Source organism: Saccopteryx bilineata, chromosome 3 (genome assembly GCF_036850765.1).
Source record: "Saccopteryx bilineata isolate mSacBil1 chromosome 3, mSacBil1_pri_phased_curated, whole genome shotgun sequence".
Classification (NCBI taxonomy): Eukaryota; Metazoa; Chordata; class Mammalia; order Chiroptera; family Emballonuridae; genus Saccopteryx; species Saccopteryx bilineata.
This window is the reverse complement of record NC_089492.1, coordinates 284,707,805-284,733,885: the sequence shown is the minus strand read 5'-3', so window position 1 is coordinate 284,733,885 and position 26,081 is coordinate 284,707,805. Positions and strand designations below refer to the sequence as shown.

The window sequence follows — 26,081 nt, the reverse complement described above, 5'->3', positions numbered from 1 at the left end:
TCTACACTTATAAACTGATATTCTTCTGTAAAGAAGACCCTTCTGTTCTCTCTAGTAATTAAGTACACACATACATGTACACATAGAAATAGCTATAAATTATGATCACACACTGATGCCTCCATTACACAGGGTTCTTCCTTACCTCCCTCATCCTAAAGTGAGAACCCTGCTCAATAACATCAGTATATTAGTTTGAACCATAGAAATTGCTCTCTGTCTAGGCAAAGGTAGTCTAGTATCAACACTTCTAAGTAGTTCAACCAATATTTACTCATTTTCTGCACTAACACCATAGTCCCAAACAAACCCACTAAGTAAAATTTGTAGGTCTTGCTGTGCAGTTACAACGTGCTATTCAAAAGTTGCTTGAATGCATTCTTTTTTTTTATTGAGTGGTTATACTGTCAATTCCTACCTTTTTGATGTGATCAAAGAACACACAACGGTATCGATCAAGGTCCAAGCAGTGTCGTGATTATGGGAAGTGTGAGAGGAAAGTGAACTGTAACTTGTGTTCTCCATTTCGTACAGCCTCTTCTGTTCCTCTTTCCTGCAGAGACACTCTGGGAAAATGCTTCTTCCTGCGTGTGGAGATCACACTCAGAGGCGCCACCTATAGGATCTCCTTTAGTGACACGGATCAGTTGCCCCCTCCCTTCCGAATTGACAACTTTTCTAAGGTATCACATGGGATTGGGGGACAGTTTGACTGTTTCATATGTGGGAGGCTGGGGTGTGTGCTCCCCTTAAGATAATGATGAGATGCATTTTAAACTTGGGTTTAAAAGAAGCCACGTAGGGACCTCTACAGCTGGACAGCCGTGGAAATCCCCGCCCTGCAGAAGGGGTTTTCTGCTGGCTACTTTGCTGGGCAGCCATGCCCAGCAGTGAGTTGTCAGCCCCCAGTGCTTACTGTGACCAGATTAGTTTGATTGGCATGATGTCTCCAGTAGTCATTCTACACAGAGAGAAGAACCAGAGTCAGACTGTCCAGTGATGTTGGGAATGGGCGGCTCCACCATTGCTGAATTACAGGGAGCGTTTTTATACATCTCACAAGTAGAGCCAAAATGGAAATCATCAGATTCTATTTTACATTCTGCCATTGAGTAACAACGTCTTATAATACTTTCCGTAGCTGAATTCCAAAATTTTTATGCTTTTCTGTGTTCAAAATGGATCACAGGGTGAGGGTGGAAGTGCTTCCCCTTGGTATGTGGGGGTGGCAGAGCTTCTTACAACCCTTTATCCACCAGGCTGTAGCCCGTGTCGTTCCGTTGGTGGGTTTTTTTGTGATTTGAAAGATGCTAGAAGGGCATTTGGAGAGGTAAGATGAGGAACCCGTCTTGGGGTTGTGCCATGTGAAGGATGCATTTGGGGAGGATCTGGAACTTAAACCTAGGAAGCTCCGAATTGCTTCCCAGTAACACTGGTCTGAATGAAAGCCTTCTCTATCCTCTCTGCCCTGGCTATAGGTCCCGGTCGTCTTTACCCAGCACGGTGTAGCTGAACCCAGGCTCCGAACGGAAGTGAAGCCCATGACCTCATTGGATTACGCATGGGACGAACCTACCTTGCCCCCTTTTATCACTCTGACAGTTAAAGGGGCAGGTTCCTCTGAGATCAACTGCAACATGAATGATTTCCAGGATAACCGACAGCTTTATTATGAGAATTTCATATACATTGCTGCCACATATACGTTCTCTGGGTAATTCTGGGTTAAATAACTATCCTTGTAAAGCAGAAGGCTCCTAATTGTTTTTGGGGTTTTTTTTTCTAACAGAGAGAGAGAGGGTCAGAGAGAGGGACAGACAGACAGGAATGGAGAGAGATGAGAAGCATCAATCATTAGTGTTTCATTGAGACACCTTAGTTCATTGATTGCTTTCTCATATGTGCCTTGACCATGGGCCTTCAGCAGACTGAGTAACCCCTTGCTCAAGCCAGCAACCTTGGGTCCAAGCTGGTGAGCTTTGCTCAAACCAGATGAGCCCGCGCTCAAGCTGGCAACCTCGGGGTCTCGAACCTGGGTCTTCTGTATCCCAGTCCGACGCTCTATCCACTGTACCACCGCCTAGTCAGCGGCTCCTAGTTGTTAACTGGTTTTTAGCTCTGAGCAGTTCTCAGAAGGCTGAGGGCTGAGGGAAGATTCCTTCCATTCTTTACCAAATCCCAGGCTCAGCGTCTTATCTTGAGAAGTCTCTTAGTCTGAACCCTTGTCTTCTGGCTAGATTAAAGTTGATCCAAAGAGGCAAGAGTTTTCTCTTTCTAAAGCTCTCCCCAATAATTCATCACCCTAATATTTAATAACTCCATAAGATGTTATTCTTGTAGTATCTTCAATTCCTTTTGCTTTAAGGTGTTATTTTTATGCATTTTTAAAACTTCTTGCTGCTATTTTAAAATTTATTTCTTTTCTCTTTAGAAACTAACCTTTATCATGATTATTTAAATCATCATGTTGACTTCCCTCTCCCATTGAAAAGACTAATTGCAGACTCTTCAGGGTCTGTCTTAATATTCACCCAGGGCCAAGCAGAACAGCTTAACTTGACAGTAATTCCAATTGCCTTAGAAGTGTATATAATCTTCCCTGATGTCTGACTAGCTGTATTTAGAAAACTCAGGTGAAAAATAGGGAGTTGATTCTAATTCTCCTGTTCGATCGGTACATAGATTGGCACACAAAGATTCAAACCATTGGGCTTTCAAAACATAGTCATTCTACCAACTCGTAAATGAAACTTACCGTTTCTGTGCTGGTTGCTGTGCCAATTTTAAAGTTTATCCATAGAAAGAAAAACAAAAAATGGCTGAATATCTAGCATTCCAAATATAAACCACTGGATGAACAGCACATGTGAAGTCATAGTCTTTTCCAAAATGTTCTGAATAATTTTGCTCATTTTTGTACGTGTCTGAGGCCTGTAAAATAACCTCGGGGCCCTTGTGGTGTCTGTCCCATCCACCTAGAGTCCAGCCTTCACTGGGAATCGGCCGAAGGGCTGTGTGGCTTAGCACAGCCGTTCTTTCCTTGGTGCGGTTCTCTTTGGTACTGATGGTGCTGGGAGGCTGGTCTTGTCATCTAGTCAGTCGTGTTGGTTTGTTTCTTTTTAAAGATTATGACACTCAGTAGTGTTGGCGTACTTACGGTTTTAGTGCCTGCAAAACCAGTTCTTAATCTGGTTGCTAGTCATGTTTTCCCCTAATGTTCTCATGTTAAATTCCAGCACTTACTAAGCCCTTTAACTAAAGATTCCTAGTGGAGGATTATGAGTTTAGTGGATGGAACAGATATGGAGCAGATAAAAGAAGATGTTCCTGGGAATCTTGGTGTGCTAAGAGATTGAACCATTTCTCGGAGTATATTACTCTCTCTTTGCATTTTTTAAGAGAACCAAGGATGGGGAAGGAGAGTAGTTTTGTTTTTGTTATTTTTTTATTTTAAACTGTGGCAAAAGTCACATATCTTAAAAGTAAGCATTTTCAAGTGAACAGTTCAATGGCACTTTAGTGCATTTATGATGTTGGGCAGCCAACCTCTTATTAGTTCCAAAACATCATCCCCCTAAAAAGAAAGCCCAGAGCCAGTAAGTAGTTGCTCCCTATTACCCTTTTAAGTCCCTGGCAACTAGCAGTCTGCATTCTGTTTCTAAAGATTTCTCTATTCCAGATATTTCCTATAAATTGAGTCATAAAATACGTGACCTCTTATGTCTGGCTTCTTTCACTTAGCATAATGTTTTCAAGGTCCACTGTAGCATGGATCAATATTTCATTCCCGTTATGGATGAGTAATATCCCTTTGTATGGACATACCGCATTTTTTTGTGCATTTGTTTGTTGATGGACATTTGTGTTATCTCTACCTTTTGGCTCTTGTGACCAGTCCACCATCCACATGCCTGTACATATATTTGTTTAAATACTTGGTTTTTGTTCTTTTGTGGAATTGCTGGGTCCTAAGATGATTCTATGTTTAACTTTTTGAGGACCTACTATATACTGTTTTCCAAAGTAGCTGAGTCATTTTACATTCCCGACAACTAGGAACAAAGGTTCCAGTTCCTCATTTGAAGCACCTTGTTATTTTCTGAGTTTGTAGTTTTATTTTATATTTTATTGTAGCTATCTTGGTGGGTGTGTAGAGACATCTCATTGTGGTTTTGATGTGCATTTCCTTAATAACTAATGATGCTGAAAATCTTTTCATGTGCTTACTGGCCATTTATATACCTTTGGAAAAATGTCTGTTCTAAGTCCTTTGCCCATTTTAAAATTTGACTTTCTGCCTTTTTACTGTTAACTTTTAACCATTCCTTTTATAATAAGGATGCAAATCTCATAGCAGATATATGGTTAGCAAATAATCTATACTAATTTTTAACTCTGAATTTATCAGTTCCTTTTTTTGATAATAAAGGTTAATGGAGACAGGAGAATAATCTAAATTAAATTTCATCAAAATACCCCAAAGTGTAGTGAGGTCACAATATTCCATAAAGTGAGGATTCTTGAGCCACAGAGAAGCATGGCAGGGTTGAGTTGGAGGAAGGGGCCCGACGGCTCTTTGTTTCCCTTTCGTCCCCGGGGACTCGGGCGTCTTGCCGAGACGTGAGGCGGTGGTAATCTGCCTGGCAACAGGACAGCTCATTCTTGGAACCTTCACATGTCTGGCTTAGGTTTTTGTTTTTCTGGCCTCCAAAGATATGTAGTCATCCTTTGATATCTGAATTTTAAGCCACAAAAATTATTAGGAGAGGAGAAATGTCAGAGTATGTTTTCTGATGAGTCTCTTTAACTTTACAGGAGAATACCTCAACCTTGATCTTCCTGCAACTGGAGTCTGACTTTTTCTTCTCTGATTTAAAAAAATCCCCTTCCTCATAATGGAGGTTTTAGGCATATGCTTACGAGTACTTAAATATGTGTATGAGTGTATGTCTATATGTACGTGTGCGTGAGTGTATGTGTTATAATTGTTTTTATAAATTCTAGTTTACAGGAGGGGACAGGAAGGCCGGTGGCTTCCAACAAGGCTGTTACCTGTGCAGAGCTCGTCTTAGACGTCTCACCAAAGACACAAAGAGTTATCTTAAAGAAGAAGGTAAGAGAGCTTAGGATTTGGCATTTGGAAGAAAAGATTTTCAGTGCTGGGGGAGACTCAGGCCCTCTAGTCCAGCCCCTCCGTGTGCAGCCAGGAAGCGGAGACAGGCTGAATGACTTGGCCGAGTGGAGACGGGGGGTGGGGGTGGCAGGTCTAGTTCCTGTTCTTCCCGCTTCCCCTGACACCTGCGCCAGGAGTCCCAAGCCCTTCTCATCGTGGATGCCATCTCTGGAAAACTTCATTCTTGAACTTTTTTTTTCTTTCAAATTTGTGATGTCATTTACATTACTCTATTTTTCTTTTGTAATATTCCCCTAATCTATACTGCTCACAAAAATTAGGAGATATTTCAAAATGCATATGAAGTGATAAAATATCCCCTAACTTTTGGGAGAAGAATTAGGGGATATTTTAAAATGAATATGAAGCGCCTGACTTGTGGTGGCGCAGTGGGATAAAGTGTTAACCTGGAACACTGAGGTTGCCGGTTCGAAACCTTGGGCTTGCCTGGTCAAGGCACATATGGGAGTTGATGCTTCCTGCTCCTCCCCCTTCTCTCTCTCTCTCTCTTTCTCTCTCACTCCTCTCTCTCTAAAAATCAATAAATAAAATTTTAAAAAATCTTAAAAAAATGAATATGAAGCTAAAGATATCCCCTAATTTTTGTGAGATGTACTTTTTCCTAAACTGAAAGGAAAAATGATCAAACCCATAGTTTTTCCCCCATTTATGCTGACATTCTTTTCAAGTCAGTTTAGGGAAATGTTTATACAAATAGACCTAAATATGGAGGGAAAGACAGTAAAATTTGGCCAGAAATACTCCAGATGGCAGGAGGACTGGTAATAAATAATAGTTCAGCCTTCAGAATGGAAGACGTGTCAGAACACAGAGGTGCAGAGTCACTTTAAGAGAAGGGAGCTCACCAGCTGTAATTATACAGAACACATGGACCTGAGGGATGTGTTCTGAAGATTTTCCATGACGGAAGTCACGTAATCCTGACAGAGGATGTCTATCCACCACTTAAGTGGCCTAAACACGGACAAAGATGGCTTTTTATCAGTTAAAGTGGTATCGCATGTGGCAGCTTGGCTTTGAAGTCCTACAACTCTTATCAAATTTTTAACTAGGGGAGTCGATTCAATTTATTTTATATTTTGCACATCAAATGAAACTATAATGCATGTGTTTCTAATTCAGCTTTTATTTTTTTTAACAGCTTTGCTGAGATAGAATTTATACGCCATACAAATTACCCACTTAAAATAGGCAACTGAATGGTTCTTAGTATATCCACAGATGTGGGCAGCCGCTACCACACTCTATTTTAGAGCATTTTTATTGCCCCAAGAAGAAACTGTATCCTCTAGCTACCACCCCCATATACCCTCCCTCCCAGTCCGAAACGATTCCCTCTTCTCCTTTCCGTCTCTAGCCTTCCTGGTTACCTGGGCTTTCATGTGAACGGTCTTTTATGAGTGGCTTGTTTTGCTTAGGCTGATGTTTTCAAGTTTCACCTGTCTATCAATCTATCAGTGTCTCTGTATGTATTATTATATCACCTGTTCAAAGTCTCACATAATTCAGATTTCCTTAAAATGATATAGTTTTATTTAAGGCTGTGCATATGTGGGAGGCGCATTTTAGAAATAAGATTTGGGAGTGGTGGTGAGTAAAGAGATCATGAGACAGGCCTGACCTGTGGTGGCGCAGTGGATAAAACGTCGACCTGGAAATGCTGAGGTCGCCGGTTCGAAACCCTGGGCTTGCCTGGTCAAGGCACATATGGGAGTTGATGCTTCCAGTTCCTCCCCCCTTCTCTCTCTCCCTGTCTCTCTCTCTCCCTCTCTCTGTCCTATCTAAAAATGAATAAATAAATAATTTAAAAAGAAAAGAGATCATGAGACATAGTAATCAAAAGTAAACAGTGTTTGAGGCTTCTATTGAGACTTTTGGAATAGAAAACTTTGAAAAGCAATAATCTTAAAAGTAGCAAATCTGACAGTCAAGTTAATTTTAAATAGAATTAGAAGAACCCTTGGAAATGATATTATTAGGTGACTTTCAAAGGATATTCAGGTTCATCGGGATATTAAGGTAAATGAAAACCAATTTGGGAGTAAGATAATTTATCAAGTATGTTATGATTACCTGGTGTCTTCACTAAAACATGAATAGAAAATATATGCATAATTTCTAAGGGCCAGTTAAGCAGACAAACCAGGATTTTTTATTCAATAGCAAAGAACATTTTAAATAAAGGTTACAATTTATACAGCAGTTTTCACAGTTGTATTTCAGGTGATGAGGTTGAAAACTAGTAAACACGAGGGTAAATGGTAAGTTACACAGACACCAAAAAGTAGTCAAAGTTCTACGACTTGGCATTGGGAAGTGGACCTGTGTAGGAAACCAAGAGTAGAAAGTTTGGCATCTTAGGTTTTGTTTGGCTGACTGGGTTTTTTTACTTTTTATTTTAAAGGAATCTCAAATTCACAGGAAACTTGGCAGTTCTGTAGAAGGGATGCTGTGACTTCTATTTGTCCTGTTGCTGGTGCTGTTAACTTAGCACTTGATTACTGTGGTGTCTCCCATTCCTCTCTGCTGTGCAGTGAAGTTTCTCTTTTTCCCTTGTATTCATTAAATATTTTGTGCAGCCTACTTTGAGACGATGTAAATATCCTGTCCCTCATCAGAGTTTCTATTTATGTATGTATTAGATTGGACTTCTGTAACAAAATACTATGAACTGGATGACTTAAACCCAATGGGAATTTATTTTTCACAGTTCTGGAGGCTGGAAGGTCCAAAATTAGGGTGCTAGCCAATTCAGTTCTTTGAGGTCCCTATTCCTGGCTTGTAGATTTAAGCTTTCTCAGTGTGTTCTCAAATGGCAGGGGGTTGGGGGGTATAGAAAGCAAGCCCTTTGTTGCCTTTTCTCATAAGGGCACTAATTCCACCAGGAGAGCCCCACTCTCATGACCTCAGCTGAACCTAATTTATAACCCAAAGGTCCCATTTCTAAATACTGCATCACAATTGCAGGTTAGATCTTCAACATAAGAATTGGGGGAGGGCACAATTCAGTCCCTAGCGTTATGTGTGTCACTATGGGCTCCTGTTTTGTTCAGTGTGTTATCTGTTACTGTCAGTGTTTATTTTTATGCTCAATTCTCACATTTGGCCAATAGGAGCTCCTTTAACCCTCTGCGTCCTTTTGACATGCCTCATTCCTTGAGCACTTTCTTGCTTTCTGACACAGCAAGTTATTTTGGGCTTACCCTGCACTTTCCCTGCACCACACACATGTCCACGCCCCATGGACTTCTGCCTTCTTCATTCTCACCTAAAGGCCTTAGGACTGAATTGTGAGGCAAAGGAGAGATGGGAGTGGAAAGAGAATGGCGTGCCTCAGATTTTTAATTGGAAAGTTTGGTGGTTTCTGACTATGATGAGTCTCTGTTGATGGGGAGGCAGTGGAGGAATCCGGGTATGGGATTGAATTCTCCTGAGCACCGTGCTGTGACTCCCGATCTGGAGCGCCTGCAGGACAGTGGAGAGGCTTGCTCATGGGGCTGTGGTGTGTCTCTTACTGCGAACAGGGAAGTCAGCCTGTGGGGACTGCAGATGGGGACATGCAGTGACGTCTCCTCTCTTCACAGACCCGGGAGGCAGTAGCACACAGGAGACAGAGCATTTTGTCTTTCTGGGTCTGACTTCTGCCTTAGTCACTTCGAGATGGGTGATATCTGGTGTTTCACATTCCTCCCTGAGCCTGCCTCATTTTTCTACTTCTTCCACGTTTGTAAGAAGGATCAAAGACATAAAGTGCTATGTAAAACGATGTAATCGTGGCCCTGGCCGGTTGGTTCAGTGGTAGAGCGTCGATCTGGCGTGCGGAAGTCCCGTGTTTGATTCCCGGCCAGGGCACACAGGAGAAGCGCCCATCTGCTTCTCCACTCCTCCCCCTCTCCTTCCTCTCTGTCTCTCTCTTCCCCTCCTGCAGCCGAGGCTCCATTGGAGCAAAGCTGGCCCGGGCACTGAGGATGGCTCTGTGGTCTCTGCTTCAGGCACTAGGATGGCTCTGGATGCAACAGAGCGATGCCCCGGATGGGCAGAGCATCACCCCCTGGTGGGCATGCCGGGTGGATCCCGGTCGGGCGCATACGGGAGTCTGTCTGACTGCCTCCCCGTTTCCAGCTTCGGAAAAATGCAAAAAAAAAAAAAAAATTAAAACGATGTAATCGTAATAATATAGTAAACGTTTATCACAGGAATCCTAAGAGGCAGCTTATTTCCCCCTTTGACAGATCAAGAAGCAGAGGCTCTGAGAGATGTAGTGACTTTGTCCAAGGTCATTCAGGTAGTAAATGGTGCAGCTGAGTTCAAATCCTGGCCTTCCCAGCATTCACAGGCCTTTGTTAGTTTTACTTTGTAGAGTGTGACACAGAAGTTGTCTTCCCATTGCAGGGCCGCATGGGTGGGTTTGTGGTCCCCGGTGGGGGTCTCTTGCTCTAGGGGAGCTCCCACATGGTGAGAGGGGATGTGGTCCCGACAGGTCTGGCTGGAGTACGTGTTCCTGTAGAGAGTGTCCTGCATGGCGAGATGTTCCTGAAGTGGAACTGCAGGAATTGTGTAGAAAGGCAGGGTTACAGAGTGGTTAGGCATGTTGGCTCTGGGATCGGGCTGTGGAGACTCAAATCTTCGTCCACCACCTGCTAGTTGTGTGATCATGGGGAGGTCCCTTTGTTTCGTTGAGCCTTAACTTTCTTATCTGTAAGAATAATTAGTAGCATATGCCTCACTGGATGAAGAGTAAATGAGTTACCTACATGTAAATCCCGTGGGTCAGTGGCTGGCACGTAGTAAATTATCAGTAAGTAGTATTACCATACTTCCCCATGTATAAGATGCACCTTAATTTGGGGGCCCAAAATTTGGAAAAATACGTATTATATAAAGTTAATGAACTCAAGTTTTATTCATCATAAAATTCGTACAACTCATCACCGTCAAAACTCCCATCCATTAGCTTTTCCTCATCTGTGTCTGATGACAAATCACAAGACAGTGAAGACACAACAATGAGCGCAAAAATAAGTGTGAAAAAGCAGGAAATGGGCCTGACCTGTGGTGGCGCAGTGGATAAAGCATCGACCTGGAAATGCTGAGGTCGCTGGTTCGAAACCCTGGGCTTGCCTGGTCAAGGCACATATGGGAGTTGATGCTTCTAGCTCCTCACTACCTTCTCTCTCTGTCTCTCTCTCTCCCTTTCTCTCTCCTCTCTAAAATGAATAAATAAAATTTAAAAAAAAAAAAAAAAAAGCAGGAAATGCAAGTAAAAAAATCTATAGCCACTGTATATATATAATAGACTCACCCAGTTTTTAGACCCCAAATTTTTCCCAAAAAAGGCGCATCTTATACAATGGGGAAATACAGAATTACTTGAATATAGTGGATCATATAGACTTTCATGGATTGACCCAGAAGTCCAACTGCTGTTTATAAAATACTTTTAAGGAGAAAATATTTAGAATTAACAGCAATCAACTTAGTATAACCTTTGAATACAATCAACTTATAATTTGGAAATGATCAATATATAGTATACTTTTATTATAAATATGGGAGGGGAGAAGATTTCTGGTAAATTCTGGTTGTCAGGATTATCAATTGTGAGGATTACCAGTGTTCAAATATTGAGGAATTCATATATTCTTTATATAATTGGATCACTATATGGTAAGGGTACCCAAGGGTCACCATTTGGGACAGCAGTTAATCGCAGCAATGTAGTGAGTGGAGGTGATTAGTCTGAACTTCAAATGACCAGTTATCTCAGAGACTATTTTTAAATTTTACATTGTTTGTAATTTTGGGTTGTTTGATTCAAGAGTTTTTAGCCAATTTCACCCGAAGTTCAGCTAGGGATGAACAACAATGAGAGTTGAAATCAGGCATTTATGAAATGCAGAAAATAACCTTCTCAGCCCTTCCCTGTGGCCGGGTTGCCTGTGTTGATAGCTCTCTCTGTGCCTGTCGCAGGAGCCAGGGAAGCGTTCTCAGCTGTGGAGGATGACAGGCACCGGCATACTGGCCCACGAGGGCTCGTCGGTGCCGCACAACCCCAATAAGCCGTCCGCGGCCCGCTCCACCGAAGGCGCTGCCATCTTGGATATTGCCGGGCTTGCTGCTGTAACCGACAACAGGTAACTTTCTGGGCACTTTGTGACTCAGAGGAAATTTATACCAAAAAGCGAGAGTCTATAAAGGAAGTAGAAATTTGTATTTTTCTATTTGTCGTTTTCCTCAGTGACAGGAATCTGTTGCATCCCCAAATATGAGCATTGGGTCTTTATCTTCTTTTTTAAGCCATTATGGAAATGCCCATGGAGACGGATAATTCAAACAGTAGGATATGTTATAGAAAGTGAATGTTTCTTTCACCTGAACTGCCATCCACATCACTCCCTAGAAGCGAATAGTTTATTCTTTAAAATCTTAAAACATTTTGTTAAATCTTTTGAAAGTAGAAATAAATTATTTAGAAAATAAGCAAGTGTGTTTCTGTAGCTAACGCCTTGGGTTCAGATCAGCTTTTTAACGTTGAATAACATTTTATGCACCTCTTTTGTGTGCCTTAGTTTCTCCAGGAAATCAGTGTCTTTGTGTTTTGTTAATATCTTATTTACATCCAGAATGACTTTAGATGACTTGCAAGTTAAAACCCGATACAAATAAATGTATTTGAAACTAAAACAGAGCAAAGACAACTGAAAATATTTTTAAATGTGCACATTTGACAGCCCTTTTTGTACTGTATAACAGCTAGTCATTGTGAGACTGCAAGAACCCATGTTATATATAATGATTTATCTGTAGAATGCACATTGCATATATATATGTATATAATGGATCCCGCTGTAGGAGTCACGCCCGCCTCTTGGATTTTGAGGGGAGAAGGACATGGAAAAGGAGGGAGGGTGAAACCGCGGTCCTGGTGTTCTCCCCGGGCTGGAAGTGTGGGGCCCTGCGCACTCACTGCAGCTTTCCGTGTCCCAGGTATGAGCCGCTGATGCTGAGGAAGCCCGATCGCCGGCGGAGCACGACCCAGACGTGGAGCTTCCATGAGGGGAAGCTGACCTGCGGGCTGCACGGGCTGGTTGTCCAGGTCCGCAGGTTTGCACATCCTCCGTGTCGGAGGTCTGGCCTCCTCTGAAACGCGGTCTCAGTGAGGAGCTATAGGGCATGTTGTGAAACAGTCAAGGAACTGTGTGTGTATTTATATGGGACCTGTATGAGGAATGGTTGTCTCTGTGTGATTTTTTTTTTAATTTGCTTATTTGAATTTTTTTCTTTGACATAAATTACTTACATAATTTTAAGAAGGGGGAAACAAGTCTGCTTAAAAAGCCCACCACTGAGTGAGATGGATTGGTCTGAGACCTGTGAAGTTAATGTGATAGCCACAAGAGTCTTTTGTAGAGTGTTCTCAGAGATGATGAGTAATCATCACAGACTCTCTTGATTCTGTTTATTTCTGCATTCTTTGTGGTACCCAAATAAGCATTTAATTGTTGTAGCAAATGTCAGGGTAAAGATGGCTGTGGTCACCTTCCCCTGTCCTCTACTTAGCCGGTCTGCCCATGATGAGCTCCCAGTGTACTTGTTAAGCAGATACATCTGGAAAATTACCAGGAGTTTGGATTTTCTGTCCCCGGCTTCAGGCCGGGTACGAGACCATGGATCTGAGATGAGTGGATGGGAAGATGTCTCGGAAGTTTGGGCATTAGCAGAACACCATATGTGACTGGGCATACAGTTCTGCAACAGCCTGGGGTTTTACCCCAGAGGTAAAGCGCTAGAACATTAGGCCCTGGCTAGAGAACTCTTAATGTGTTTGTTCTGGGGGAAGCCAGGCTCCCTTCCATAATGGGAGATTGTTTTCCAGGGGAGCGAAACTGGAAGGAGCCTCTGAGTGCTGTTTGTTGAGATTTATTTTTCTTTATCTCTATTGCCCTTAGCTTTTTCCATCAAAGGCAAGCTGCTTACTTATATGAAGCACACATCTGGAAAGGATTTGTGATTTCCAATTAGCAATACAATTCAGACTTCTAGAGGCAAAAGCAGGCTTGTTATAATTATTGGGTTCTGCATCTGACCCTGACTTTACTTCTGGTTCGTTTCTGAAGCCCGTGTCATTCCCACTCTCTTAGAGCATTTCTCCCCAGAAATCCCTCTTGGTGTTTATTGTTTCTTGAATCTGTTTTATCATTTCCCTGGTTGTGAATGACCCTATAATAACAGTATTCAGCAGAGCAGAATGTGTTCTGGGCAGGGAAATGAGCTTGTTTCAGGCGCATTATTCTGAATCAAATAATTGTAGGCATGTTAACGTTTTCTGACACTGCCCTTATAAAGCTGTGTCTGCACTTTCTTCCTAAGCTTCCAGCAGTCCTGAAAGCTTTCTCCATGGGGAAATCTGTCCTATCCACCCGGACCCAAGTGTCCTTTTCATTACTCATTATTTAAAAATTTAAGAAAGCGTCTCTACATACTCTAGTCACTGTCTTGCCTAGCCCTGGATTTGCCCTTCCATAGGCATTGTCCTGTAGACGTCCATCTTATTTGGTGCGTATAGCAAGAAGGTATTTTTTGCAAAGGCCTGAGGGACTGGACATCAGAGGACCTTTCCAACCTCCAGTTTCAGAATAAGTTCCATCTTTTGAATATTTGGGTTGACCATTCAACTGTAGGCTTGTTCTGGGAGGTTTCCAATTCTAGAATTTGCTTCTTATTAGAAAGCTGTGTGATAGGGTTAATTGCTTTATTTTCAGATTAGTTCAGGTTTTTAAGCAAACCCTAATGAGAATACTCAGAGAAACGTAGCTTTTTGGTACTTTTTTTTTTAGAGCTGTTTTTAAAAGTTATTACTAAACCAAAATACTATTCGTGGAACTTCCTTACTCAGAATACCCTACATTCATACAGCGTAATTTTTCCATCTTGCCCAAGTAATCTGTTCTGCATCATCTGTAAAGTTGACAAAAACAGCAAAAAGAAAGTGTGCTTTGCTGTACATGACAGTGACCCTTCGAACAAGAATTTAAATTGGGTAACTTGTTTCAGATGATACGTGAAATTGTCAACGTTGACGCCTTGATTTACGTCTTTGCTTACACGTCTTTACTCTGTCTTTTAGGCCAAAGGAGGGCTTTCTGGTTTGTTTGATGGAGCTGAAGTTGTTCTTGGTCCTGACACATCCATGGAGCTTTTGGGGCCAGTTCCACCTGAACAACAATTTATTAACCAGAAAATGAGACCTGGTTCTGGAATGTTATCCATCAGAGTCATCCCAGATGGACCCACTAGAGCACTCCAGGTGGTAATTTATCTTAAAAACTGACACGAAAGAATCTCAGTGGGCTTCTCCCCAGTGGTTAGTCATTCAGCAAATACTTACTGAAGTATTATGCTGGAGATAAAGATACAGTGTCTTCATTTATTTATAAAGTGGGGGTAAGACCTACTTCACAAAGTTATTAGAAGAAGTAAAGTATAAGTAAATATAAGATGATATAAAAATGAAATGTAAGAACTGAAGATAATACAATGTAACAGGGGACTCTTTGAGGTAGTGCATCATAACCCATAATACCTCTTTAAAAAACATGCTTATTTTAGGTGAAATTGAATTTGCATATTTTAACTTGAGCTATAATTCTAGATCACTCATGGATGCCTAACCCCACCATCAGAGGTTTTCAGGGTCTGCAGATTGGTGTTTGCCATGTAGACCTAAAAACAAGTTTGTTTCACTATCACCTAAATCTTACTTTAGCAGTGCTTTGGAAACCATTAACTTCCATAGGATTATTGAACATATAGGGAGTTTTGACCAACACAGTTGATACGGAATGGGTTTCACTGGGTAAAAATGAGTCCTCTTAGTATACTGTTTTATTTGACTTTAGATAACAGATTTCTCCCAGCGGAAAAGTGACCGTTCATCATATGAAATGAATGAACTTCCTGTTATTGAACAAGAGCTCCAGAAATTAAAGAATCCAGACACAGAGCAGGAATTGGAAGTAAGTGTTAAGTACCACAAATTCATTTCTCTTTTTCTATTTTTTTAAAATTATTTTTCAGTGAGATGAGGGGAGGCAGAGAGACAAACTCTAGTGTGCATCCTGACCGGGATCCAATTGGCAAGTCCACTAGGGGGCGCTGATCTGCCCATTTGGGACATTGCTCCGTTGCTCAGCAACTGAACTCTTCTTAGAGCCTAAAGCGGAGACCATGGAGCCATCCTCAGTGTCCAGGGCCAACTCACTCTAATTGAGCCATGGCTGCAGAAGGGGAAGAGAGAGAGAGAAGCGAGAAGGGTAGGGGTGGAGAAGCAGATGGGCACTTCTCCTGTGTGCCCTGACCAGGAATCTAACTCAAGACATCCATACAGCGGGCTGATGCTCTACCAGTGAACCAACCGGCCAGGGCTGCAAATTCATTTCTTTATCGTAAATTTGGATAGAATTTTGCTGTGCATGTTCTCAGTTTTGGCTTCCCTTTTCTTTCTGCCCTCTGTGAATTCTAAATATAGGTGTTGCTTCACAGTTCACAATGTTTAATGTTATCACAACAGGATGGATGAATATGTTAAATGACAGCTAAAGTCTAATCAGAATGTGACAAATGTTGCTAAATTAAGATGACAGTAAACAAAGCTAAACTATTTGAATTTAAACAGGAATGAAGGTAGAGAATAAATAAATAGGTTTTGCAGTTTTGTTTGCTTTTGTTTTTGGTCCTAGGAAATTCTGACATCGCCTTGCTCTCTGTCTGTTTGGGCATTGGGAAGAAGGCCAAAGTATGAAAAGGAACATGAAACAAATATGAATACTCATTTGATGTTTATTTAGTGATTTTTAAAAATCAAATACATATATTTAAAGCACTCTGTTGGATGTCATGGTAGTTCAGTGAATAACTTATTATGAGCTTATATTCCAAATAGGGAGAAAGGTTGCCGAATAATTATTGTCTTACATGAAATGCAGAATGTCATCAGACCTCTGATGGAGGCATTTAGCATCTCACTCTAGAGGTCTGGTTGGTGGGGAGATGATGCAATTTGAAGCATCAAGGTGAATAATATTGCTCTCCTGAGTGGCTTGCGTCTGATCGGAGGTAAACTAGGATTTCAATTCATTGGCTTCCTTACACCCTCTTGGCTACCTTGAGCTCTGTTTTAAACTGTCGGTTTGTCTTCTTTTGGTGTCTTTTCAGGTGCTTGTGAAGTTAGAAGGTGGCATTGGGTTGTCCTTAATTAACAAAGTCCCAGAAGAACTGGTCTTTGCCAGTCTCACAGGAATCAATGTGCACTATACACAGCTGGCCACCAGCCATATGCTTGAGCTCAGCATACAAGATGTACAGGTACGGGGGGTAGGGATGGGGGTTGAACTTGTTAATCATTTTGAGTTCTTGCTGAATACCCAACCAAATCCAGTGTTTGGTGTTCTAAAAACTGCAATGCTGTGGCAGAAATATCTTGTGACCTTCAAAAAGTCATTTTTTGAAAATAATTGTTTCTACCTACATTTGTATCACTAATTTTTCTATATAGCAGAATTCTGAATATTAGTAGCTAATCCATTAGTAATTTAGATAGCTTTGTCAAGGTCATATGGAGGAACCCATGGTTCCCCATCTTGTCAGTATTAAAAACAACAGGAAATCATCTAACCATCATTTAAAGGAATTAAAAAGTTAATCACAGGAAGAAATAGCAAGGGAATTGGACTTGTGCTTCTGGCCAACATGTAGTGACACGAACCAGTTTTAATCTCCTACCTGAAATAACCCCCAAGTCCAGATAAAACAAGGAGTCAACCAAGTTCAAGACACTGGACATCCGGCAGCAAAAGGCAGTGACTCACGAGAGGTGGGCAACAGCGGAGGTGAGCCCTGCCTCTGCCCCAGCTTACTGAGTGAGGTTCCAGGCCACGGCACTGGGCGGGGGCAGTTAGAGCGGATGACCTGAACCAACAGAGCTGGAGTCCTCGGACAGCACACCTGGGAGCAACGTGCTTCACAGAAAGAAAGTATGGGAGGTCTACAGAGGGCTCTGTGAGTGTTCCACAGAGGACAGATCAGTGGTGCGCACGCACAAGGAAACAACTGTCCAAGCCATTCGAAGTGACCTCTGGGACAGCATCTGCTGCTCCCCCAACACCGGAGATGGTGCTGCTTCCTCCCAGCCAGACTGGAGGAGCTGACGACCTATGGGACTCTGGGAAGAGTCCTCCAGAAAGTCTTGCCTCCATGCTGAGCTGTGATTAGCCCTAGGCTGAGACCTACCCAACAAATCATGAAAGAAAGGTCTGAAGGGATAGATTTTTTTCTAAGTAACTAACCACATTCCTGAACAAAGCTCACGATGCAATGGAATACAAAAATATTCGGCATCCAAAGTAAAATTTACAGTATATAGTGTCCTATCAAAAAGTACCAGGTGTACTAAGGGTCAGGAAAACACAATATATCGTCAGAAGAAGAATCAGTTGAAATGGACCCAAAGCTAACGCAGATATTAGAATTTTTGGTGAAGGACATTGAAAACCATTAAGAGAACTGTGTTTTATGTGTTGGAAGAGTTACGTAGAGATAAGGAGAATGTAAAAACCTCCAGCTTCTTGAGATTAAAATGAAGGATACACTGGATTCGCTAACAGCAGATGACACATTGCAGAAAAAGGGTTAGTGAACTTGAAGGCATAGCAGTAGGAACTATTCGAATTTAAACAGCCAGAGAAAAGTACAGGCATATCTTATTTGGCAGTGCTTCACAGTGTGTCTTTACAAACTGAAGGTCGGTGGCAGCCCCGTGTAGAGTAGTGAGTCCCTTCGGGCCATTTTTCAATGGTGTTTACTTACTTTGTGGCTCTGTGTTACATTTTGGTAATTCTCACAATATTCAAAAAATTTTCATCATTATTATATATTTGTCACGGTGATCTGTGATCAGTGATCTTTGATATTACATTATAATGGTTTGGGGTGCCGTGAAACACTCCCATATAAGAATGAGAACTTAATAAGTCTTGTGTGTGTGTTCTGATCTTTCAACTTAATGGCCATTTCCTCCTCTCCCTCAGGCCTCCCTACTCCCTTAGATACAGCTTGAGTTTAGGCTAATTAATAACCCTACAATGGCCTCTAAGTGTAGGAAGAGTTGCACACCTCTCACTTTAAATCAAAAGCCCTGGCTGGTTGGCTCAGTGGTAGAGCGTCGGCCTGGCATGCAGAAGTCCTGGGTTCGATTCCTGGCCAGGGCACACAGGAGAAGCGCCCATCTGCTTCTCCACCCTTCCCCCTTTCCTGCCTCTCTGTCTCTCTCTTCCCCTCCCACAGCCAAGGCTCCATTGGAGCAAAGTTGGCCTTGGCGCTGAGGATGGCTCCATGGCCTCTTTCTCAGGCGCTAGAATGGCTCTGGTTGCAGCAAAGCAACGCCCCAGATGGGCAGAGCATCACCCCCTGGTGGGCATGCTAGGTGGATCCGGTCGGGCACATGCGGGAGTCTGTCTAACTGCCTCCCCATTTCCAACTTCAGAAAATACAAAAAACAAAACAAAACAAAAGGTAGAAATGGTTAAGGTTAGTGAGGAAAGCATATCAAAAGCTGAGACAGCCTGACCTGTGGTGGCGCAGTGGATAAAGCATCGATCTGGAATACTAAGGTCACCGGATTGAAACCCCAAGCTTGCCCAGTCAAGGCACATATGAGATGAAACTACTACAAGTTGATGCTTCCTATTCCTACCCCTTTTCCATCTTTCTCTCAAATCAATAAATAAAATCTTAAAAAAAAAAAAGCTGAGACAGACCAAAAGCTAGGCCTCTTACACCAAACAGCCAAGTTGTGAATGCAATCAAAAAGGTCCTGAAGGAAACTGAAAGGACTACTCCAGTGAACATATGTGTGATAAAAAGCCAGACAGCCCTACAGCTGGCATGGAGAAGTTTGAATGATGGGGACAGAAAAATCAGACCAGCTACAGCATTCCCTCAAGCCAGGGCCTGCTCCAGAACAAAGCCCCAACCCTTGGCCATTCTGTGAGGGCTGAGATGGGCGAGGAAGCTGCAAAGAAAAGCTGGAAGCTAGCAGAGGTCCGTTCATGAGGGTGAAGGTGAGAAGCCGTTTCCACAACATAGAATGGCAAGGTGAAGCAACAAGTGCTAATGCAGAAGCTGCAGTAGGTTATCCAGAAGGTCTAGCTGAGGTGATTCATGAAGGCGGCTACACTATACAACAGGTTTCAGTGCAGATGAGACAGACTCGTATTGGAAGAAGATGCCATCTAGGACTTTGCTGTCCAGAGAGGAGAAGTCAGTGCCTGGCTTCAGAGGACAGGCTGACTGTCTTGTTAGGGGCTCATGCAGCTGTGACTTTAAGTTGAAGCCAGTGCTCACACACCATTCAAAAGTTCTTGGGTCCTTAAGAATATGCTCAGTCTTGGCTCTGGCCGGTTGGCTCAGCGGTAGAGTGTCGGCCTGGTGTGTGGGGGACCCGGGTTCGATTTCCAGCCAGGGCACATAGGAGAAGCGCCCATTTGCTTCTCCACCCCCCCCCCCTTCCTCTCTGTCTCTCTCTTCCCCTCCCACAGCCAAGGCTCCATTGGAGCAAAGATGGCCTGGGCGCTGGGGATGGCTCCTTGGCCTCTGCCCCAGGCGCTAGAGTGGCTCTGGTCACGGCAGAGCAACGCTCTGGAGGAGCAGAGCATCACCCCCTGGTGAGCAGGGCGTCGCCCCTGGTGGGCGTGCCAGGTGGATCCCGGTCGGGCGCATGTGGGAGTCTGTCTGTCTCTCCCCATTTCAAGCTTCAGAAAGATAAAAAATTAAAAAAAAAATAAAAAGATTATGCTTAGTCTACTCTGCCTGTGCTGTAAAAATGGACAGCAGAGCCTGGATGATGCACATCTGCTTACAGCATGGCTTACTGGATATTTTAAGCCCACTGTTGAGACCTACTACTCAGACAGAAAAGATTTCTTTTAAAAATACTACTGCTCATTGACAGTCCACAGTCACTGAGGAGCTCTGATGGAGATGGACAACGAAATGAATGTTTTTATGCTTGCTAACACAGCATCTAATCCTCAGCCCATGCGTGGGTCAAGGAATTATTTCAATTTTCAAGTCTTATTCTTTAAGAAATACATTTCATAAGGTTATAGCTGCCACAGATACCATCCCTTTGATGGATCTGGACAGAGTGAGTTGAAGACCTCCTGAAAAGATTCACTATTCTAGATGCCATTAACAATATTCATGATTCATGGGAAGAAGTCAAACCAGCAACATTAATAGAAGTTTGAAATAAGTTAATTCCAGTCCCCTTAGATGTCTTTGAGGGGTTTGAGAATTCATCAGAGGAAATTAACTGCAGATGTGGGGGAAATAGCAACAGAACTAGAATTAGAAATGGAGCCTGGCCCTGGCCGGACAGCTCAGTTGGTTAGAGCATCATTCCAAAGTGTAAAGGTTACTAGTTCGATCTCCAGTCAGGGCACGTACAGGAACAGCTCAGTGTTTCTCTCTCTCTCCCTTCCACTCTCGCTGAAATCAGTAAATAAAAGCAATTAAAGAAAAGGAAAGAGCTGGATCCTGCAGATGTGACTTGAATTGCCGCAGTCTCATGATAAACCTGAATGGATGAGGAGTTGCTTCTGTGGATGAGCAGAGAAACGGGTTTCTTGAGATGGAACCTTCTCCTGGTGAAGATGCTGTGAAGACTGTTGAAATGACAACAAAGGATTTAGAATATTACATAGACTTAGTTGATAAAGCAGCAGAAGGGGTTGAGAGGATTGACTACCATTTTGAAAGGAGTTCAGCTGTGGGTAAAGTGCTCTCACACGGCGCCGCATGCTACAGAGGAAGTGTTCGTGAGAAGAAGAGCCAGTCGATGAGGCAAACCTCATGGTTCTCTTATTTTAAGAAATTGGCACAACCAGCCCAACTTTCATCAACCTCCACCCTGACCAGTCAGCACCATCAGCATCAACTCAAGACCCTCTACATGTGAAAAGATTATGATTTGATGAAGGCTCAGGTGATAGTTAGCATTTTTTAGCAATTAAGTATTTTTTAATTAATGTACGTACATTGTTTAGACATAATGCTATTGCACACTTAATAGACTGTAGTATAAACACAACTTTATATGCACTGGTAAACCAAAAAATTTGTCTAACTCACTTTATTGCGATAGTGGCTTTACTGAGGTAGTCTGTGACTGAATCTGCAAGTATCTCTGCGGCCTGGGCCAAACAGAGAGATAGTTGACGCATTCAGGCCTAAATCCAGTATATCAATTAATTAAATATAAATGCTGTAATCACCTCTAATTAAAAGGCAGAGGTTATCAGATGAGATTAATAAAAAGCAAGACCCAATTATATACTGCCTACAAGAAATACACATTAAAAACTAAAGGGACAAATAGGTTAAAAAGAAAAGAATGGAAAAGATATACCAGGCTAGTGGGAGTAGGTGGATTAATATTAGACATAATAAATTACAGAGCAAAGATTATTACCAGGGTAAAGAAGGTAATTTCTTAATGATGGAGGCAACAATTAAGAGGGCATAACAATCCTGAATATTTAGACAGAGCTTCAAAATATATGAAGCAAAAACTGATAGAACTGAAGAAAATAGAAATACACAACTATGGTAGAAGATTTCATTGCCACTCTCTGCATAATTGTTAGAACAAACAAGCAGAAAATCATTAAAGGTACACTGGATTGGAACAGCACTACCAACCCACTAGACCAGCGGTTCTCAACCTGTGGGTCGCGACCCCAGCCGGGAACCGCTGCACTAGACCTAATTGACATTTATAGAACGCTCTGTCTAGCAACAGCAGAAAACATATTCTTCTCAAGTGCACGTGAAACATTTCCAGCATAGACCACATTCTGGACCATAAAACAGTTCTCAACAAATTCAAAGGATTTAAGTCACATGCAGTATTTTCTTTAATCACAATGGAATTTTCTTTAATCACAATGGAATCACAAAGTAGATATAATGGAGAGTTAGGAAAATCCCTCAAATACGTGGAAACAAAATTATACACTTCTGCGTAACCCGTTGATCAAAGTAGAAATGAGATAATATTTTGAACTGGATGAGAATGGAAACACAGCACATCAGGATTTGTGGAATGCTGCTGGAGCCGCTGACCACCACCACCAGTAGATCCAGAATCAGCAGGAGGAAGGGAAGAGCAAGAGTCTCGGCGGAAACCCATGAACTAGAAGCCAGCCACTGCAGCTGGAAAGAAATCAAATAAAGAGCTTGTTCTCTGACATCAGTCTGATTAGGAGAAAAAAGAGCAGGCACAGATGGCCAGTATCAGGAAAGGGGAGAGAGGCACCAGACAAGTGGGAAAATGGACAGTTCTTTGGGAGTGGAGTTCTGGGGGAGCTGCAGACTCACGGCGGCCCTGCTGGGCTGCTGGCCGCTGGGTTGCACGAAGGTTGCAGGGCTCTTGGTTTTGGAGGCCACTGTGGACCCGGGGAGGGCGAGGGGGAGTGACAGGTGGCAATGCCACACGGCCCGCTGTTCTTTCTTCCTGAGTTTTGACTCATTTTCTTGAATCAATGATCCCTGGATAGTTGCAAGCCTCGGATTAACTTTCAGAGTTCTGAAAAACTTTGATTTTGACAGTTTTTGCCAGAGTTCTATTGTGATGCTATTGCGATAATTGCTCTCCTTGAACATCATTCTTGGAATCCCCCTTTCCAGACTTCACCAAGATTGAAGTGCCGTTATTGTGGGTTTTTGGTGAGAATATATTTTTACAGCTGCTGTCGAGATAACATCAGATGGCAAGGGTACTTCTTGAGGGGCCTGCCTCTTGTGAGACCCCAGTCCGAAATAGGAATGAGAGCTGAGCCACTTGTCTGTCTTTGTTTTGTATTGCTGCCTTTTCCTGTCCCAGGTGGACAATCAGCTTATTGGCACCACTCAGCCCTTCCTGCTCTACGTGACTCCCCTGAGCAGTGAGAACGAGGTCATTGAGACAGGCCCCGCTGTGCAAGTGAACGCAGTTAAGTTCCCCAGCAAGAGTGCGCTGACCAACATCTATAAGGTAGGCTGGGGTGAGCCCTGTCGGGAGGTTGGTGGTGTCCTCACAGCCGAGTGTCAGCGCAGCAGTGAAGGGTGCAGATAGGAAGAGTCTTGTAGGGTCAAGGCACAAGTGATTTATTGAATTGTGTAAAGGAATTGACAAGAACCCCTCTTGGCATTTTATATTCTCAATTGTGTGTTCAGTGCCCTTGCAGGCAGTAGGTAGCTCTGAATCTACTTGGGCCAGAGTCTGAGGTCTTGCTGGGAAAGCATAGCATCTAAACCGGTCAGGACCAGGCCTGATCCAGATATATTATTAAAGTAATCCAGAAGACTGTTGGAAAAAGGGTTGGAGGGGCCTGACCGTGGGACTGACATCCTGCTGTGTAAGCCGCCACACCATTACAAAAAGCAACAATTCCAAGTGATCAACTCTTTCCTGGACAACTCTGCATGTACAAGTTAGTTGTCACAGGAGCAAATTCTGGAAAAAGAGGTTGCTTCTCATACTTGTGGTCCTTTGTCACTGGTGTCAATGAGGCCAAGCCTCACATACACAAGCCTAGTCCTGCTGCTCCTTAAACTAGCTGCCAGCCATGGGAGCTCAGTACCGTGACGTTCACCCACCCCCGCGCGTCGGAAAGTGTCATCCTGACTAACGAGACACAGGTGCCCTCGGAACCAGACAACAGGGCGGTGAATTGTCTAAACATCTGAAATTGTTGGCTAACTAGAACCATGTAGAGAGAGCGGAGCCAGAAATTATTCAGCAGTATGACTATAGAATCACATGAGTCAGGAAGCTGTTCTGTGCCTCTTTAGTGGCACAGAGAAACTCAATGGGAGCTTCGCCTACGCTGACACCATAAATCAGAATTTCTGTCCTTAGCACCTGATGGTCACGGCGCAGAGGTTCACGGTGCAGATCGAGGAGAAGCTGCTTCTCAAGCTGCTGAGCTTCTTCGGCTACGACCAGGCGGAGTCAGGTACGCTGAGCGCTCCAGGTCTGGGAATTGGCCCAAGGACCGCACTTTCTAGCCTGCTTGTGAAAATGAGTTTGCCCCCCCCCACACACACACTTTATAGCCTGAACTAGGAAGGTGTATGTTTCAATTTTTCTCTCTCCGAGTACTCCTTGTTGACAGATTGAGGTACACATGCGTGAAGGAGGCCGCTCGGAGGTGTCCTGGAACGCCCAGTGCTCAGCCTTTGGGGAGCAGTACACTGTTCCTCTTTGTTTTGCATTTTTTTGGACTCATCTACTCCAGGCTGACAGAAACGATGTTGGTTATTTAGCAAACCACTTCGTTTCCTAACCTTTGTTTATGAAACAGACTCAGGGCCAAGAATCAGAAATGCCTTCAGCAGTTCCTTTGGTTTAGTTGAGGAAAAAAAGGAACTGGCTAGCTCCAACCCCTCACCGTTTTACATTTGTGCCCTTATGCCTTACAGAGGTTTCTAGTCACTTCACTCTTTGGAGAGGGAAGTAAGATAAACTCTTGAGACATCTAAATTTTCCAGCAGTGCTACAGAAATAATTTAGCTGTTGCCTCTTTACTTTAGATACCTCCTTGTGGCTTTAGCAAGACTATCTATAGCAGGGGTCTCAAACTCGCTGCCCACCCACCAATTTTGTGCGGCCTGCAGACTAATCAAACTTCGTGGATTAGTCTGTGGGCCAGTCTGCGGGCTGCACAAAATTGGTGGGCGGGCCGCATGCGGCCCGCGGGCCCAAGTTTGAGACCCCTGATCTATAGCCTACAGAAAATCAGCAATGCTTATTTAGTCTTTTGAAGACTAAAAATTGAGCCTAAAGAAATGATAAGATGAAAGCGTTTATAGTTATTGCCCATGTTGGCTAGAGAAAATAAAATCCAGGGGGTGTGCGTACATGCATACACACATGCACACTGTGCAGGCAAAGCATTTTTGCCCTTTTTATCCCAGACTTGGGATTGCAGCTTCAAGTGTATTTGGGATGAAGAGCCAGGTTCTGTCTGCTTGGAGCCGTGTGTTCAGTGTGGGTCAGAACCCCATGTGTGCTGGTGCTTAGATAGTCACTGCGAGCCTGCCCGCCAACATCTGTTCTCTTTTGGTACCTTCCCTAGAAGTTTTACTTTAAATTTGGTAGGACATGCTTTTCCTGGAAGTTGCTCTAAACAATTTCCCTTCCCTGCTCCACCCAGCAAGCATCATACCATTGTACCATGGATTTAGACTTCTAGGGTATCTCCTCTGCTCTCCGTTTCTATCTCCTGAATACGGATAAGCTGGTCTTTGTTGCAGTATCTTTATCTTTTTTGTTTTTTGTAACCTATTCCTTTTTTCTATAACTAGAACTATGATAGCTTACAGGATTAATTTGTTTAATAAGCAGATGTGTGTAATATTTTGGTTTTATTTCAAAGGCACATGGAGCAAAGTGACAATGAGCTGCCCAGACGGGTGTGGCTACAGTCACAGAGTGTGTCGCTGTGGGTCAGCTTAGGCTCCTCCTTTTACACGGGACAATAAGTGAAAAAAGTGCCTCGACTATGCGCTTTACACAGATGTGGACCATTCGGGAGAGAGAATGCTCCTTGTCGTGACGTTGGTTCTTTACAGCCTGCAGCCTGTTTCTTTTTAAGGCATTATATTTTGTTCAGATCCATTATTTATTGGTCATGTTGTTCATTATGGTTTGATTAAACTACACTCCAAGTACTTATTTGGATCTCATCTTATGAAATAAATTTAGAAAATCTAGGTCATTTATAACAACAACAACATGGTTTTTAGAAAACTCATTACCAACAAACCATACCCATGACCTCTGCCA

The 26,081-nt window shown here is 42.9% G+C and overlaps 1 protein-coding gene across 5 annotated transcripts in view; it reads left to right on the top strand.

Moving 5' to 3' along the window:
- VPS13D (vacuolar protein sorting 13 homolog D) overlaps nucleotides 1–26,081 on the top strand; it is a 242,546-nt gene that overhangs the window by 120,233 nt on the left and 96,232 nt on the right. For all 5 annotated transcript variants that reach the window (XM_066270406.1, XM_066270404.1, XM_066270403.1 and 2 more), the window contains 10 exons: nucleotides 560–683; nucleotides 1,479–1,714; nucleotides 5,005–5,113; nucleotides 11,165–11,328; nucleotides 12,182–12,290; nucleotides 14,322–14,501; nucleotides 15,094–15,210; nucleotides 16,409–16,558; nucleotides 23,136–23,285; nucleotides 24,153–24,249. In XM_066270406.1, the coding sequence (XP_066126503.1) occupies nucleotides 560–683; nucleotides 1,479–1,714; nucleotides 5,005–5,113; nucleotides 11,165–11,328; nucleotides 12,182–12,290; nucleotides 14,322–14,501; nucleotides 15,094–15,210; nucleotides 16,409–16,558; nucleotides 23,136–23,285; nucleotides 24,153–24,249 (1,436 nt within the window). The remainder of the gene's footprint in view (nucleotides 1–559; nucleotides 684–1,478; nucleotides 1,715–5,004; nucleotides 5,114–11,164; nucleotides 11,329–12,181; nucleotides 12,291–14,321; nucleotides 14,502–15,093; nucleotides 15,211–16,408; nucleotides 16,559–23,135; nucleotides 23,286–24,152; nucleotides 24,250–26,081) is intronic.